This window comes from Callithrix jacchus, chromosome 15, assembly GCF_049354715.1.
Source record: "Callithrix jacchus isolate 240 chromosome 15, calJac240_pri, whole genome shotgun sequence".
In the NCBI taxonomy this organism is placed as follows: domain Eukaryota; kingdom Metazoa; phylum Chordata; class Mammalia; order Primates; family Cebidae; genus Callithrix; species Callithrix jacchus.
The window spans coordinates 93,604,483-93,623,668 of record NC_133516.1 but is presented as its reverse complement, the minus strand read 5'-3'; the positions used below and the strand labels follow the sequence as shown (position 1 = coordinate 93,623,668).

The 19,186-nt window shown below is 38.0% G+C and overlaps 1 protein-coding gene across 6 annotated transcripts in view; it reads right to left on the bottom strand.

The window, feature by feature from the left end:
• The window catches only part of ZPLD1 (zona pellucida like domain containing 1), a 237,911-nt gene that overhangs the window by 70,825 nt on the left and 147,900 nt on the right, over nt 1-19,186 (bottom strand). For 2 of the 6 annotated variants that reach the window (XM_017965278.4, XM_035274306.3), the window contains exon 2: nt 3,557-3,705. The exons of the other annotated variants lie outside the window; for them this stretch is intronic. In XM_017965278.4, coding sequence (XP_017820767.3) covers nt 3,557-3,569 — 13 coding nt within the window. In that variant the 5' untranslated portion in view covers nt 3,570-3,705. The remainder of the gene's footprint in view (nt 1-3,556; nt 3,706-19,186) is intronic. 6 annotated transcript variants of the gene reach the window in all.

Here is a 19,186-nt window from a genome sequence, read left to right as displayed (position 1 = left end):
TGCTCCAAGGATGGCGAAGCTAAAAGCTAGAGGGCATCTGGGACTTCCATGTCATCATATCATCATAACAACCCTGGACTTTCTGCCCGCAGACTATTACATAAATAAGATAAAATAATAAAATAAAGCACCTTCGTTAAGTTTCTGCGACATACAGCTAAAAACAACCCTAAATATTGAACTTTCATTATGTGTCCTAGTCCCAGTCTGGCTTAGGTGATCCTCCTTGCCTTTGTGACATTTCATACAAACCCAGTATATGTAGAGTTGCACCTGAGTCTCATTGCATTGTGCTGAAAGGTGGATACTGGAGGACAGAAAAAACAGCATTTTATAATTTGCTATAATTAAATAATCATAAGTCGGCTCTGCTCCAGATCCCTTATCTTAGCATTCAGGACAATAAACACAGTATTCAAAAAAGATAACACTTCTCTTATTTTTCATAGCTTTTATCATTGCCTGAGGGTACTGGGTAACCGCACCTCTCTCTGGAGGTCCATGAATAGAGTCATGACTGTATTCTTGATTAATGTAAGATATCAATAAATACTAGTTGAATATATAAGTTAATCAATCATTGAAATGAAAACTTTTTGGAGAACTGAATATTGTAGCTTTCTACTGATTTCATTTAAAGCAGAGAATAGACTGTCAATTTTAAAAAATTGATTGTTTATTCCAGGCAGACTAAAGGATGGCATATGTACATATATTTGAAAATCAAGGCTTCTATAAATGCCTGAAATAAAGATTTTTAAATGACTTACCCATTAGTTATAGAATTGGTGAGATTTGAGATTTATTTTTACATAAATATTAAATAACTTGTCTGTATTCCTACCCCACTGCAGAAGAATGGAGTTGGGAAGGACCGAGGCTTTCCAGCTATTTTTGTTCTTTTCAAGGTATGTTCAAGAATGCAATTAAATCCTTGGAGCTGTGCATCATGCGTTACCTTAAAAACTTTAAGAGTATATGTTAATAATTTTCAATCTCTAACATGTGAGTGCTAAGAGAAAGGTAAATTTGAGGAGACCACACCTTAATGGCATTTCAAGATGAGTTGAAATGCCCCACGGAACCTGGAGAGTAAACTTTTTAAGCATCACCCAGTTGGATATGTAATCATAACTTCACAAATGATAATTTTCATTTTGGTGAAGTTGATGTTGAGCTCTTGCTTCTGATAACATTTGTGCAATTTTTTCAAGCTGACTACCTCATTGTATAAAAAAAGAAATATGGTGACATCATAAATAATTGGAAAATGTAATTCTGAAAGATTTCATTCAAAGAGAAAGATAGGCTCTGAATTATGGCATCGGATTAGAGGATGGCTACAGGTAGCCGTTCTTTTTTAAATGTGTTAAACTGTGGTTTCAGGTAAAAATCATTTATTTTTTAAGAACTTCTGAATGGAGCAGGTAAATTCTAACATTAAAAGTTAGGCAAAATTACCTAGAATTTGAGGAGAAAGTAAGCAAAATATAAACTTCTACAAGTCAACCATAACCAATATATTTAATCAACTATTTAAAGAAGTGTCCATCCTAATATATATAAATGTGTTGATACTGAGGATAAGGGTGTATAGACAAATTTCATGGTGGGAGGGACCCCAAAAATATAAGTTATAGAAGATCAATTACATATCTAAAGTTGCAATACCCAAGGTCTTCAGAAAGGTATAATCCTGGTAAACAAGACTTGAGAATTACGTATGTAATTACATACTGAGTTGAGGGTAACTTGCATGATTGTGCTTCTAGCCTACTCCATAGGACAGGGTATCCTGCTTGGCAAGTGTCAGCCTCTAGCGTTCTCAGCAGGTTTATCTCTATAGTAAAGAAGGTTGTATAACAATCTATTAGCACAGTTTCTAAAGTTAATCCAGACTTTTGTCTGAGTTTTCTGATAATCATCTGATTTCCCGAATAGACATCTCTTCTGTGAAGAGATCCTTAGTATACAACTTTATGACTCTCTTGCCTGGTCATATTGATTATCAAAGCAATATATTATGAAAGCAAGTGTTCTGTCAGATCCCATCACAGACTTACACTTCCAAAGACAGTGAATTTTCATTGATTAGTACTATATGATTAAATAAAAGTAAAATAATTTTTAAAGGATGTAAAATAGAGAACTTTAGAGTTGGAAGGAATCTCAGGAAGTATGCAGCCCAATTCTTTCATTTAACAAAGAGAAAACCAAGGCCCAAAGGGGTAAAAGATCCAAGGTCACCAGCTGTTTAGCCTAAGGGCAAGGAACAGAGCCAATATCATCTCACTCCCAATCCAGGCTTCTTTTAAAGAAATTGAACAAGACAAAGAAAGAGAAATTTTCTTTTACCAATGGTTCAGACTTAAAAAAGAAATCAGAATTAGAAACAACAGGTCTATCTGGTTAGAGCCGACACTGATGGAACAGGCAGGTATAAATTGAGAAGATAATTTGGCACCGCAATGAGTATGGAGTTAAAGCTGTGAGGAAATTTCTTCAGGTTTCATTGAACACACTTTACCTTTAGACATTCAATTTCAAAGCCCCCGGAAGAGATGGACCTGTTCCTGCCAAATTTTAGGTTCTTGCTCCTCATACCGCATGAGGACCAATGACTTCAAGTCTTCTGTTAGTTAGCTTGCTCTCTTTTCTGCTATTGATAGTCAACATGTCTTGTGATTTAACTGAAACATTTAAGCAACTGAAATAAACATTCTACTTTTATGAGGCATAGATTTGGGAGCAATAAAAATTGAGAAATCACCTTTCCTTTAAATAGGTCAAAGTAACTGCAAATGGAATCTTGTGGGTGCTAGGTAAAGGAAAGGAAAGGAACTTCATCTTTTCCCTCCAAATCAGAGAATGGACCAAATGAGTGACTCTCAACAATCTACTTATTTGAAGAAATGTATCGATTATGAAATGCACTTATTATGACTCTCACTTTGGGATAATCATAAAACCAAACATTTTTCTCATGACTCTACTCCACTTTACCATACCTGTAATTTAGCAAATAGTCATCTGTTAATCATAATTTTCAGGTAAAGGAATATCACAGCAGCTGTTAAAAGCTCAAAGATACTGATATCTTTCTAAAAATATTTTGTTGTTTCAAGGACTGGAAAAGTATACAGTACTAGGCTGAGTAACTCTTAGGGGAATGTCACTGAGAATATTACAGCTTTGATATGGCTTTTCTGATATGTAACCTTGAGTCCATTTGGCTGCTGGAGTTATTCCCATTTTGCACATTTTGATCCTGGGTGCTGTCTCTAGGAAGAAAAGAAGTAGAGAACAACTTTCTATTGTCCAGGCATTTAGAGTTGAACTGGAAATACAGACCATACACAAGAGACAGCTGAAGAGTTAGTATATCTTGCTCTGCCTTGTCTCTGGCCTCTACTTACATTGTACTGCTTATACCTACATTGGTTGAGTTTTTTTTATACCGGAAGAGAGAAATTCACCATCATATATTACATCAAACCTGAATAGAAACACGTGAAGCACAAAAACAAAAGCAGATTTACTATTAACTCACACTCACCTGAAACATTCATCTCGATTCGAACTTAGTTTAACTCATAGGAACTGGTGTTATCCTCTGGGACAGTTCACACATCCTCCAGAATTTAGAATTTCTAAACGAATGTCTGGGTGATGGCAGAGTATCCCGGCAGCCTACACTTTAAAAGGCTCAAAATGAAAAAAAGGCACAGTAAAATAAATCACCAGGGCTACTTAGTGGTAAATACCTCATTTTCTTGTTGTGTTTACCCTTGTGACCCAACAGAACAGTAATGTATGTCCCCTCACTGCATTCTTAATAAGGTTATTTACACTGCATATCCAATGAGTTTATGCTGTATGCAATAAATTCTCAGCTCTGAAATGTGGGTGAGACTGTAGTCATCATTATTGGAGGAATTAACCTTGTAAATGAGGAGCACTCTTACTGAAGCTCTGGATTTTGATTATTCAAGAGGGACACAGGAATACAGGCAGTTTTCTGCAGAATTATAATGATCAGCCTCACAAAATACCACTCACTATGCATAAGTAATAATATCTTGGCAACGAGTGAACAATTCTGGCTTCATATTTTAAATGTCTTGGTACTACCTTGCAATTTTTCACACCAAAAGAGGAAATAAATATTGTGAATATCTCTGACCCATAGAATTAAGGTCTTGTTCATCTGCAGCGGTCTGAATCATGAACTGGTTGGGCTTGACGAAGCAAGGAGGAGGAGCCTGGTGGAGTAGAACCTTCTCAATTCACACTGCCTATTTTCTCACAGCCCCCAAATATGCCCCAGAGATTCTCTATGCCCCACCCACCATTCAACCACACCCACGTGACTTCAACTTCCGCAGTTAAGACACCTCAGGATAAGCTGGAAGTTTATTAATTTCCTGATTTGTTAAGAGGCTATAGGAATCTAAGGGTAAGATGAAGCTATTGAATTAAAGCTCAAAAATGGGTTACTAGGAATCAAAAAGAAAAACTCATATTTTCTCACTTAGGTAAAAACCTGAGATAATGTTATGTGAATCTAATTCCAGCCAGTTTTCTAACAAAGAAAAGCCTCTGACGATTAACATGGCGCATGAATGTTCTTCCACTGATTCTTTCGCCATCAATTCATGACAGCTATATATATCTTGAAGAGGTACAAAAAGAGAGTATTTCAGAGAGTCTGTAATTCAGATGAATATTAACATTTTTCCTAGTAATTTGGAAACAAAAGCTCATCTATCTGATGTCTTTCAAGCCCATGTATAAAACCTAACCACCATGCCTAGGAGTGAGGGAGTAGGTGGATGGAGAATTTTTCTCTTGATCTCATACAAATACTTACAGCATCCACAATAGTAAATATAAATCCCATTGCATATTATGGTATAGGCAGAGTTACAGGGTGCACCTATTTGTATAAATTGTAAAGCTGAGATTTGTGCATTTTAGTATCTATAAATTATATCACAAAATAAAATTGTAAATAATAATAATAAAGTAGGGGTGGGAAGTGGGCATCATAAAAGATAAAATGAGAATAGCTGAATATTGATACATTTTGAAGCAGGATGAGGGGTACATAGGGGCACATTATGCTATTTTTTTTACTTTGCATAGGTTTGAGATTTCCAAAAATAAAAGGTTTTAAAAACACTTATAGTTTTAGTTTCATTATCCCACAGTCACGGCTTTTATCAATATTAGGACCATGATATATATTTGACATTTAACAATGCAGGCTGAAGACATCACCTTCACAGCGCTACCTGAAGGAAACGGCTTGACATGTCCTACCCTTGGTTTTTTGCTTCAATAAAGATAGGACCTTAAAAAAGCATTGTCATAGGCATCAAATATTATTCTACGGCCTCAAAAGTCAGAGATACCTGAGCAACTCTACACAGCTGGGGCTTCTTACATCTGTGTTGTTTCCATCTCGTTCCACCACCTTAAATATACTGAGCCTACTGGGACTTACCAATGCCCTCTTGCTACCGACAGCCTTTATTAATTCTATTACTATATTTCTGAGATTCTCAGATTAAGAATACTCTGTACACAGCATCCTACTTAAAGTACTGATTCTTGAATACTGACGTCTTTCTAAAAATGTTTAGTTAATGTTCAAGCTTTGGTACAATTAAAAGCGATGGTAAAACTGCTTTATAAGGACAGATGTCTATGTATTATCACATAAGAAATGGTTAGTGCTCAATAAATGTTTATTGAATGAGTGAATGATAGAAGAAAGATATTTAAATGATTTTAAATTTTTTCCTCAAGGATTTCAAAGACAGAAGTAAAAAAAGAGCAGCAAAATACTTAAACTAAAAGAGCATTTTAAAGATTTCATATTTAGTGTCTCTAGGAAGCATTTATGAACTTATTGTGGGCTAAGAAATACCACATTATACTGAGGCATATTTAAAGTACATATAGGATTTTTTAATTATAGAAAGGACTATTGGTCTAATAGCTGTGAAGAGAAGCAGTCAAATCTCTAGGGGAAAAAAATGCCTCTACTTACAACACATTTATTACAAGGATAGCCTTAGTTTGCTAAGTTTGATTTTGGTGAAAATTGGCTTTAAAAGATCTAAGTGTTGAAAGCTAAAATGAGGCAAACGGCTTTGTGGAGTCTAAATTAGCTGAATAGTTACTTTTTCTCTCCTCTTTGCTACAGTTTATGTGCCAAATATTAAATTGCAACAGCTTAAGAATTCAAATAATCCTAAGCACTCATCAACAAGGGGACTATACTAAATCCACACCAAGCATCCATACAATGGTTTTCTTTTCATAATAAAGAGTAGCAAGTCAATCATTATCAACATCAAAAGCCAAAACCAATCAATTCAAATCGAGACAAAAATCAGCTGGTTCTGCTCCTGCCATATTGTGGTGCCTATGTGTCCAATCCTTTATTTCAAAGAACATCAGAGAGTCAGTGCTCTTCCTTCTAGAAACAGGCCACAAGAAGTATATGCAAACATCTAACATATCACATGAAGACAAAGCACCAATTCAATGGACTGAGTGCTCATAATCTGTGGAAAATTCAGAAGACGTCAGAACAAAAGCGTCTTCACACTGTATGCACTTCATACACAGCCTTTGAAACACGAAGCTTTGCAGCAGTGAAAACACAAAATTGTGCAGTCCTGTCAAATTTTACTTTGACACATGTCAAAGGGGCATAATGTCCTGAAGGAGCATAATGAAGGGCCCATGACTAAAGTGAGGTGGATCAGAAATGAAAGGCAGGCGGGGCACGGTGGCTCACGCCTGTAATCCCAGCCCTTTGGGAGGCCGAGTAAAATATACACATACACACACACACACACACACACACATATATGTGTCTATATGAGAGAGAAAGAGATCTCGCTGCACAGCTCATTATAGAGGAAGAATACTATAGCTGACATGTCATACATATGACTAACCATTCAACCCCAACTTTCTCTCAGTGGCAACTTTTTGATGCTTTTTTCCTTCAGGGCTACAGCTTGTTTTCTTCTTAGAGGCAGCTTAACAATGACTTGTGATGGGAATTTTGTCCTAAGAATGTTTAGTTGTGGGCTTAGAAAACAGCCAAGAAAGCAGAGGAAGGTCTCATATTGGTTTGAAATTCATGTGGAATGAAAACATTCCACACCTATGGTCAGCTCCCGGACTGGGTTAGTAGCCTCGTGCTGAATATTATAGGCTAAAGGGAGACTAGTTTGAAGAGTGGTGAGAGGTCCAGACATGATGGGCAGTAATGGAAAGTCCTTGGATCAGCTTAGAGCTTCATAAAGCTACATGTCATGACTACCTTAACTTGGACTAAAAATTTTTTCACTCAGTTATGCTTTAAAATTAAACTCTGGCTGGGCATAGTGGCTCACACCTGTAATCCCAGCACTTTGGGAGGCCAAGGCGGGCGAATCACCTGAGGTCAGGAGTTCAAGACTAGCCTTGCCAGCATGGCAAAACCCCATCTCTACAAAAAATACAAACATTAGCAGGGCATGGGGTGCATGCCTATAATCCCAGCTACTCAGGAGACTGAGGTACAAGAATCACTTGAACCTCGGATGCAAAGGTTGCAGTGAACCAAGATCATGTCACTGTACTCCAGCCTGGGTGACAAAGAGAGACTCTATCTCAATAATAATAATAATTAAACTCTCTGAAATGGAAAAAAATCTATCAAAAATAATAATCCCATAATCTTTGATCCAGTAATTCTAATTCAAAAAATGATTCCTAAAAACAGTTACCCTTGAGTATATTAATATGTATACGTGATCGTACGTGATCGTTTGGGTATTTCTTTTTTTTTTTGGCAGTTCAGAAGGGCTGGGCAAACTTTAATTAAGTTCATCCTCTGAAAATAAGCGTTTATCACGCAGACATTTAAAAAAAAACAATTTACCTCTCCATATACTGACCTAGAACTAGCAAACTATGAGCTGGCACCAAAATGATGAGAAGGAACTATTTGCATGATGATCTTGGATTAGTACATAAAAGGCTTAGGTGATGACAAAAGCAAAACCCTCCAGGCAAGATGTCCTGAAGGAGCATAATGAAGGGCCCATGACTAAAGTGAGGTGGATCAGAAATGAAAGGCAGGCGGGGCACGGTGGCTCACGCCTGTAATCCCAGCCCTTTGGGAGGCCGAGGCAGGCAGATCACAAGGTCAAGAGATCGAGACCATTCTGGCCAACATGGTGAAACCCCATCTCTACTAAAAAATACAAAAATTAGCTGGGCGTGGTAGTGCGCACCTGTAGTCCCAGCTACTCGGGAGGCTGAGGCAGGAGAATTGCTTGAACCTGGGAGGCGGCAGTTGCAGCCCGAGATCGCGCCACTGCACTCCAGCCTGGCACCTGGCAACAGAGCACGACTCTCTCAAACTAAAAAAAAAGGAAAGAAATGCAAGGTAATGGGGTTTGAGATCTGGGCATGGGGAAGATCCTTGAAGGTCATGGCAAAGAATGACACTGTACCCTAGAAATAATGGCTCCAGCATAGTATTTTAAGCAGATACCATGGTTTATGTTAAAAGTTGTCACTCTATACTCTGTAGGAACATGAACTATACAGGGGTAACAGCAGAGTGGGGATACAGCATAGGTGGCCGTTGCAGCAGGCCACGCAAGAGGCTGAGTGTGACGCAGGCAAATGTGGTGGCATAAACGGCTTGAGGAAATATTCTGGAGATAAAATGCTTGCTCCCTCTTCCTTTTCCTAGTTCTTGTTTTGCCTCATTACTAATGTACTAGCGTTGTTATACATGTGAATTGTATTGTTCCATTTTGTATCCTTTTTGAAAACAAGTGGAACATGAATATAAAGTTATAAATAAGAGAGAGAGAGAGAGAGAGAGAGAGAGAGAGAGAGAGAAAGACAGAGAGAGAGAGAGAGAGAGAGCACTCACTCGCACGTAAAAGCACAAGCCAAGTAGCAGCAGCATAAACATGCATGTGGGAAGAGCATGAGCCAAGAATCCATAGATGTGCCTTTACACTTGGGCTTTTAAAGACTTTATTTTCTTTACATTTAAAAGGCATGATCTTTATTAAGTATGCTCATAGTGGTATGAACATTAAGAGTCAATATTAAAAATGCACAGTACAGGTCACATTGAAGATGGTCAGAAATTGCTTGGGATTAAAAATGGGAAGAACCCTGGATATTATGCCACGGAAAGGATCTAGGGATATTTGCCCAGAGGGCTAGAGTGCAAAGCAGTGTTTTAAGAAGATGACTCTGGAGGTAGGGAATAAAGGAGAAAGGCCAGTTAGAAGATTATTGCATTCTTCACAACATCTATATTAGAAAGAGAAAGAAGAAATCTCATTATCATCCTTGACAGACAAAGAAGAGAATGACTCACCTTAGGTCAAACAACAAATCAGGAGTAGAAATAAGACCGGGCTGGAACTCACTTCCTGATCTAAGTACGCTAATTCCCTAGACCTCTGTTGCCTACATTATTCAAATATGATATGTGAATTTGGCTATTCATCTGACCTTTTTCAAATATTAAAGCCTGCTGCAACCCACTAGATAAATAATATTCCAAAGGTCAGGAGAATAGAGAAAATAGTGGTTTTTCTCAAGTTCAAAAAGAAGAAAATCCCCTTCCTTCAGATTTGTCTCTACTAATTTTCATTTTTTTCTAAAATCAAAGCTTTTATTTAAATGGCATCAAATTTCCTCTTTGCTACTGCTGAATCTATATGTATATATGAGTCCATATAATATGTGTGTGTGCATTCACACACACATTTATCTTAAGTGTTAAAGTGATCTGTCTCCATTAACTCAACTGTGCAGAAAACATGTCTAAAGAGAAATTATTACTTAGTTCACCACATCTTTAGAACAAGTAAAGTTTTACAAATACCTCAAGGAAGTATTATACTCAGTGAATGTGGGAATTTGGAAGCCTCGATGATTAGTGAAGGTAGTGGCCTGCACTATGAGAACAAAACACAAAGTCACCTAAAATCCTTCATTAGTAATAAGCTGCAATAATTGCATTGAGATCCACTGTTTATTCAGAACAGGGAAAGGTGAGGGAGGTGGTATCTTGAACAGGTGGTAGATAATGTCATCTTCTAAATTCGCCCAGGAGTAGCAATGCACAGGACTCCCTAAGCTTGGGAGGCACCTTTTGAAATAAAATAGAAGGGACTGACATAGCAAAGACCAACTATCACTACTTTTCAAAATTTGAGACTTTAATCTTTAAAATACCTCATCAGAGTTCTCCTACTCACTTCCAGTTTGGAGCTGAGAAAGGCACCTAGATTATTTTTGAGCAGCAGGGCAAGACGGGTTGACATCTCCTTCTCCCATCTCCTTCTCCAAGTAACATTCAGGGGCAAAGATGGGGCTTTACATAAGTCTACCCAATTAAGGTATTCCAAAACTATTATATTAACTACAGCAGTAGGAGGAAAGAGAGAGAAGAGAAAAAGAGAAGCATTGCTCCGTCTCTCTGCCGCTGATTCTGGTGTGGGAGCTCTCCCTACTGCACGACACTCTGACAGTTCTTGTACTCCCTTAATTCCCCTGATGACAGTGACGCTAGCACTGGGCATGCACAGAGTAGACAATCCAGAAATCTTTTTCTGACTGTAATCAAATTGAAGGATACAAAAAATGTTGCTGTGAGGAGTAGTGAAACTTATTCAAAAGCAAGTAACCTATGCATCAGTCCTTATTTTCTTCCTCTCCTCCTTTTTATTAAGTAGAATTTATCGTGTGGCTGGAATTAATACTAAGTACTTTACCTGTATTCTTTTATATAACCTGCACTGCAAACCTGTGACATTGGTACCAAGAAATCTGCATTTTAGGAATGAGGACACCAAGGCATGGTTAGGAAGTAGTGGGGCCAGGGCTCTAATCACGTGACTTTTGAGCACATATTTTTAACCACTCTGTGTAGAGAAATTGCCAGGTGTGGAAACTGAGGCTAGAAAGAGAACAGCATGTTCATAGACCACTGAGATGTTCAGTATAGCTGGTGGAAAGAGGAAAGAGTGTGATGGAGTGTGGCGGTCGAAGGCTCAGGCTTTAGACAGCACCACTCCGTCTGAATGCTGCCTCTGCCACCACCTAACCCTGCAATCTTGGAAAAGTTACTTTTCTTCTCCCAGCCTTAGCGTTCTCATCTGGACTTTACTGTATTAGCTATTATTCATATTATTACAGTGTTTCCTTGATGCTGATAGGCATGTCTTTTCACAGTTTGATGTAACTAAAAATCAAGATGTATTTTGTAGTCAATACCAAATAAACTTTTCAGCTGAAAGGTGTAACCCATTTGTTTTTGTTCTAAACTTGTCTGCATGAAAGGTGTTTGTTCATTAACTTCTCTGAGTTTGTTGTGTTGGTAGTATTATGTGCAATTTAATTTTCACTGAAATATGAATCTCCAATTGTCACTTAAATGTCTGCAAAAAAGATTACTCTATGAGGCCTATGAGGCAGTTTGCCTATGAAGAAGACTGTTAAGAACAGGTAATACAATTAGAGGCAAAGACGTAGCCAATGTTTTAGAATAAATCAAAAAACCTTTAAAAGTAGTGAAGCATGGCATGGCTGATTCATGCATTTTGTGATGGACTATCACCAAGGCACCAACGTCTGCCTGACAAATGCTTCTACTAGGTTTTCAAGAGAAACTATTAAACTTCCAACAACATGTAATTCAATTAAGGAAAAAATGGAACCATGAATTAACAAGCAGGAAATGCAGACAAAACATCTTGAAATGGCAATATCTATCTCTGAAGAAGTTATGAACGCGTGTTATTAAAAGTAGCTTGTCAAGACCAAACTATATAATTTCTAATAGCCTGAAGAAAGTCAGAAGAACCATTAAACTCTGTAAGGGAAACTTGAGCTCCAAGTTTAATTATGACATTTAAAAGGATAGGAATATATGATTGTTATAAACTATTGTTACTTCATAAAAGAAATGTTTGTGTTTTGTACCCAAAGTTTTGTGTCTTACAAGAGATGACATCTTGGACACAGAGTAATATGATACAACCATTCTGAATGTGCACAGGTCCATTGGTTTTCTATTACTGGTAACAAATTACTTCAAATATCACAGCTTAAAACAACACAAATTTGTTCTTACTGTTCCAGAGTTCAGAAGTCCAAAATGGTCTTATGGGGCTAAAATCAAGGTGTCAGCAATGACTACATTCCTTTGGGACACTCTGGGACAGAATCCCGTCCTTGCCTTTAACAGCCCCTAGAGGCTACCTACATTCCTTAGCTTCTGGCCCCTCCCTTTCCATCTTCAAAGCCAACATTCACATAACTCCAACCTCTGCTTCTTTCATAGTATGCTCTCTGATTCTCCTTATCAAGACCCACATGAAAGCATTGGATATTCCAAAATAATATTCCAACTGGGATATTCCAAAATAATCTCCCTACAGTCACAGGTTATAGGGATGAGGACATGGACATCTTTGGAGTCTGTTATTTTGCCTACCACTGGAGGTAAGTAATTGATAAATTGGGGTGGGGGAGATTTTGTCTGCCTCGTCAGGCATGTAGACCTTAAGCAATGAAGTATCAGTAAAGGTTATCATCTTCCTGATCCCTCCTTTCACTACCCCACTGATGTATGTGCTATCTTCAAATCTCTGATTTAAGTTTATATTCAGTTTCGAATCTCAAAAACCAGGTATATTTTTGCTGCTGTGTTTTGCCCCTATAATGGCTGTACCTCTTTCCTTCCTTCTAACTGTCCTAATTAAGAATACAGAGAACACCACAAAGATATTCCACAATAAGAGCAACCCCAAGGCACATAATCGTCAGATTCAATAAGGTTGAAATAAAGGAGAAAATACTAAGGGCAGCCAGAGAGTAAGGTCGGGTTACCCACAAAGGGAAGCCCATCAGACTCACAGCAGATCTCTCGGCAGAAACACTACAAGCCAGAAGAGAGTGGGGGCCAATATTCAACATTCTTAAAGAAAAGAACTTTCAACCCAGAATTTCATATCCAGCCAAACTGAGCTTCAGAAGTGAAGGAAAAATAAAATCCTTTGTGAACAAGCAAGTACTCAGAGATTTTGTCACCACAAGGCCTGCTTTATAAGAGCTCCTGAAAGAGGCACTACACATAGAAAGGAACAACCAGTACCAGCCATTACAAAATCACACTAAATGCTAAAGAGCATCAACATAATGAGGAATCTACAACAACTAACGGGCAAAACAGCCACTTAGCATCAAAATGGCAGTATCAAATTCACACATAACAATATTAACCCTAAATGTAAATGGACTAAATGCACCAATCAAAAGACACAGACTGGCAAATTGGATAAAAATCCAAAACCCATCAGTGTGCTGTATCCGGGAAACCCATCTCACATGCAAGGATACCCAAAGGCTCAAAATAAAGGGATGGAGGAAGATTTACCAAGCAAATGGAGAGCAAAAGAAAGCAGAAGTTGCAATTCTCATCTCTGATAAAATAGACTTTAAAGCAACAAAGATCAAAAGAGACAAAGAAGGCCATTACATAATGGTAAAAGGATGGATACAACAAGAAGAGCTAACGATCCTAAACATATATGGACCCAATGCAGGAGCACCCAGATACATAAGGCAAGTTCTTAATGACTTACAAAGAGACTTAGACTCCCACACAATAATAGTGGGAGACTTTAACACTCAACTGTCAATATTAGACAGATCAACCAGACAGAAAATCAACAAGGATATCCAGGGCTTGAACTCAGACCTGGAGCAAGCAAACCTGATAGACATTTACAGAACTCTCCACCCCAAATCCACAGAATATACATTCTTCTCAGCACCACATCACACCTACTCTAAAATTGACCACATAATTGGAAGTAAAGCACTGCTCAGCAAATGCAAAACAACTGAAATCATAACAAACAGCCTCTCAGATCATAGTGCAATCAAGTTAGAACTCAGAATTCAGAAACCAACCCAGAACCGCACAGCTTTATGGAAACTGAACAACTGGCTCTTGAATGTTGACAGGATAAACAATGAAATAAAGGCAGAAATAAAGAAGTTCTTCGAAACCAATGAGAACGAAGACACAACGTGCCAGAATCTCTGGGACACATTTAAAGCAGTCTCTAGAGGAAAGTATATAGCAATAAGTGCCCATATGAGGAGAATGGAGAGATCCAAAATTGACACCCTATCATCAAAATTGAAAGAGCTAGAGGAGCAAGATCAAAAAAACTCAAAACACAGCAGAAGACAAGAAATGACTAAGATCAGAGCTGAACTGAAGGAGATTGAGACACGAAAAATCCTTCAAAAAATCAATAAATCCAAGAGCTGGTTTTTTGAAAAGATCAACAAAATAGACCACTAGCCAGATTGATTAAAAAGAAAAGAGAGAACAACCAAATAGATGCAATAAAAAATGATAAAGGGGAAATCACCACAGATTCCACAGAAATTCAAACCATCATCAGAGAATATTACAAACAACTCTATGCACATAAACTAGTAAACCTGGAAGAAATGGCTAAATTCCTGGACACTTGTGTCCTCCCAAGCCTAAACCAGGAGGAAGCTGAAACTATGAATAGACCAATAACAAGGTCAGAAGTCGAGGCAGCAATTAAGAGCCTACCACACAAAAAAAGCCCAGGTCCAGACGGGTTCACAGCCGAATTCTACCAGACACACAAAGAGGAGCTGGTACCATTCCTTCTAAAACTATTCCAAATAATCCAAAAAGAGGGAATCCTTCCCAAATCATTTTATGAGACCAACATCATCCTGATACCAAAACCCGGCTGAGACCCAACAAGAAAAGAAAACTTCAGGCCAATATCCATGATGAACATAGGTGCAAAAATCTTCAATAAAATATTGGCAAGCTGATTGCAACAGCAAATCAAAAAACTTATTCATCATGATCAAGTAGGATTCATCCCGGGGATGCAAGGCTGGTTCAACATACGCAAGTCTATAAACGTAATTCACCACATAAACAGAACCAAAAACAAAAACCACATGATTATCTCAATTGATGCAGAGAAGGCATTTGACAAAATTCAACAGCCCTTTATGCTAAAAACCCTCAATAAACTTGGTATCGATGGAACATATCTCAAAGCAATAAAAGCTATTTATGACAAACCAACAGCCAATATCATACTGAATGGGCAAAAACTGGAAGCATTCCCTTTGAAATCCGGCACTAGACAAGGATGCCCTCTGTCACCACTCCTATTCAATATAGTACTGGAAGTTCTAGCCAGAGCAATCAGGCAAAAAAAAGAAATAAAGTGTATTCAAATAGGAAAAGTGGAAGCCAAATTGTCTCTATTTGCAGACGACATGATAGTATACCTAGAAGACCCCATCGCCTCCACCCAAAAACTCCTGAAACTGATAAGCAACTTCAGCAAAGTCTCAGAATATAAAATCAATGTGCAAAAATCACAAGCATTCGTCTACACCAATAACAGACTTAAAGAAAGCCAAATCAAGAGCGAACTGCCATTCGCAATTGCTACAAAAAGAATAAAATACCTTGGAATACAACTCACAAGGAACGTAAGGGACCTCTTCAAGGAGAACTACAAACCACTGCTCAACGAAATCAGAGAGGACACAAACAGATGGAGAAACATTCCATGTTCATGGTTAGGAAGAATTAATATCATGAAAATGGCTATACTGCCCAAAGTAATTTACAGAATCAACGCTATCCCCATCAAGCTACCAATGACTTTCTTCACAGAACTGGAAAAAAACACCATGAACTTCATATGGAACCAAAAGAGAGCCCACATAGCCAAGTCAATTCTAAGCAAAAAGAACACAGCGGGAGGCAACACACTACCAGACTTCAAACTATACTACAAGGCTACAGTAATCAAAACAGCATGGTACTGGTACCAAAACAGAGATATAGACCAATGGAACAGAACAGAGGCACCGGAGGCAACACAACATATCTACAACCATACAATCTTTGATGAACCTGACAAAAACATGCAATGGGGAAAGGATTCCCTGTTTAATAAATGATGTTGGGAAAACTGGCTAGCCATGTGCAGAAAGCAGAAACTGGACCCCTTCCTGACACCTTACACTAAAATTAACTCCAGATGCATTAAAGACTTAAACATAAGACCTGGCACGATAAAAACCCTAGAAGGAAATCTAGGCAAAACTATCCAGGACATAGGAGTAGGCAAGGACTTCATGAACAAAACACCAAAAGCATTGGCAACAAAAGCCAAAATAGACAAATGGGACCTAAGCAAACTCCACAGCTTCTGCACAGCAAAAGAAACAGTCACTAGAGTGAATTGGCAACCAACAGAATGGGAAAAAATTTTTGCAGTTTACCCATCTGCAAAGGGCTGATATCCAGAATTTACAAAGAACTCAAACAGATTTACAGGAAAAAAACAAACAAGCCCATTCAAAAATGGGCAAAGGATATGAACAGACAGTTTACGAAAGAAGACATATATGAGGCCAACAATCATATGAAAAAATGCTCATCATCACTGGTCATCAGAGAGATGCAAATCAAAACCACATTGAGATACCATCTCATGCCAGTTAGAATGGCGATCATTAAAAAATCTGGAGACAACAGATGCTGGAGAGGATGTGGAGAAAAAGGAACACTTTTACACTGTTGGTGGGAGTGTAAATTAGTTCAACCATTGTGGAAGACAGTGTGGTGATTCCTCAAGGCCTTAGAAATAGAAATTCCATTTGATCCAGCAATCCCATTACTTGGTATATATCCAAAGGACTATAAATTGTTCTACTATAAGGACACATGCACACGAATGTTCATTGCAGCACTGTTTACAATAACAAAGACCTGGAACCAACCCAAATGCCCATCGGTGATAGACTGGACTGGAAAAAATGTGGCACATATACACCATGGAATATTATGCAGCAATCAGAAATGATGAGTTTGTGTCATTTGTAGGGACATGGATGAATCTGGAGAACATCATTCTCAGCAAACTGACACAAGAACAGAAAATGAAACACCGCATATTCTCACTCATAGGCGGGTGATGAAAAATGAGAACACATGGACACAGGGAGGGGAGTACTAAACACGGGGGTCTATTGTGGGGAAAAGGGGAGGGCCAGTGGGAGGGGGAGGTGAGGAGGGATAGCCTGGGGAGAAATGCCAAATGTGGGTGATGGGGAGAAAGGAAGCAAAACACACTGCCATGTGTGTACCTATGGAACTGTCTTGCATGTTCTGCTCATGTACCCCAAAACCTAAAATGCAATAAAAAATTAAAAAAAAAAAAAAAAAGAATCATCTTGTAATCCCAGCACTTTCGGAGGCCGAGGCGGGTGGATCACGAGGTCAAGAGATCAAGACCATCCTGGTCAAGATGGTGAAACCCCGTCTCTACTAAAAATACAAAAAATTAGCTGGGCATGGTGGCGCGTGCTTGTAATCCCAGCTACTCAGGAGGCTGAGGCAGTAGAATTTCCTGAACCCAGGAGGCGGAGGCTGCGGTGAGCCGAGATGGCGCCATTGCACTCCAGCCTGGGTAACAAGAGCGAAACTCCGTCCCAAAAAAAAAGAATAATCTTTTGAAAAGGAGAGTCTACCTTCTTAAAAAGCCTTCTTCAAATCAAAATTTATCATATGTAGTTATATTATCACTCTCCATTTCTTTCCATATTGTACTTTGTAAGATTGAGAAATCTACAAATGTGACACCAAATCAATTTACTTTGGGAAGACCGCTCCATGCTTAAATGAAAGGGTCAAACCACAGCACCAAGTGATGTTCAGAGACATAACGACCACATCCTGAGGAATGTGGGCCATGATTCTGGCTAATTTTACCAGTCCCATTTTAAAATAACTTCTTCAGAAAGCTATATGGAGGCTGAGGGTAATTCTTAACACTGTTAACATTAGTGATCAATGAGAACTTTTTTTTTCATTTTTTTTTTAAATAAAGGAAGGAAACAAAAAAAGAAAATCTATGTCAATGAAACTTTTAAAGTTCCCAATTTAAACATAAAAGCCAAGACATTTAAGTATCCCAAGGGAACATTAGCTTGTTCATATTTCATGTGCTTCATTTTAAGGCATAACACTTAACAGTATAATTAGCAATCAAAAATATTTTATCTGTGCACTGTGGGTGTTTGATGTTATTATGAGATCCTGGATTTTTGCACTTCCTGACTTCTGTGTTTAAATGTATAACCTTAATGTTGCATTATTGTCATGTCTTACATTAGTTATTGATAGCTTGTAAATGAAATAGATGCCCTAGCTGGTCTTTTCTACCTCTAACTTCCGTAGATAATTTCTGCAGACACACATTTTATGAACCAATATTACAGAGGCTCTATAAAAACCGTAATGGAAAACAACACAATTCTTGCTGAAATGTAGGGGGGTTCTAAAAGGTTTTTCACTTTGTAACAATTACGTTGAATCTCTTTGAAAGGCTGTAACTTGTTTTGCTTCTTTATGTCATTACATCAATTTTACCTTGTGCAAAAAACCTATTTCAAAAAATTAAAGCTCCAGAGCAATTTTCAACCTATCAAAGATTTAATGTAGCTTTATAAAGCCCGCATTATGTTGTTTTCTCTAAAAATCATCCAGATCTCAGGTAAAGGACAGAGTGAGTCGGTACTTAAATGTATTCTAATTGTGAAAGTCATTTCTTTCTTTGATATTCAGGGTTTTCATTGCCACATTTCATTGGCAACTGGCACAATGATAGTAGCTTACATGCCAAAGATATTTCTGATAGCAATTTTTACAAACTCAAAACTATCTTTCAAACCTAAGTGTTTTTTCCAAAGTGTGTTTTTTTAAATCTACAAACCAAATGTTATGTGTATGAATCCATCTCATCACACATCAAGTGAGGTAGATTTCTTCCATGCCTTCTTGTCCTCAGAATGTCACTCCACTTACCAATTCACTAACAAGTAAGCAGAATTCAAAACTGCAAACTCTGTTATTTCCCTGTCTAAATCCAAACACTAATATACCAAAATACTCTTATTCTTCATATTGCAGTGGTAAAAGTTTGGGTATCCAGAGTTGCTGACTCTTCAACTGGAGATAAGATTTTTAAAAATCTGTTTAGTG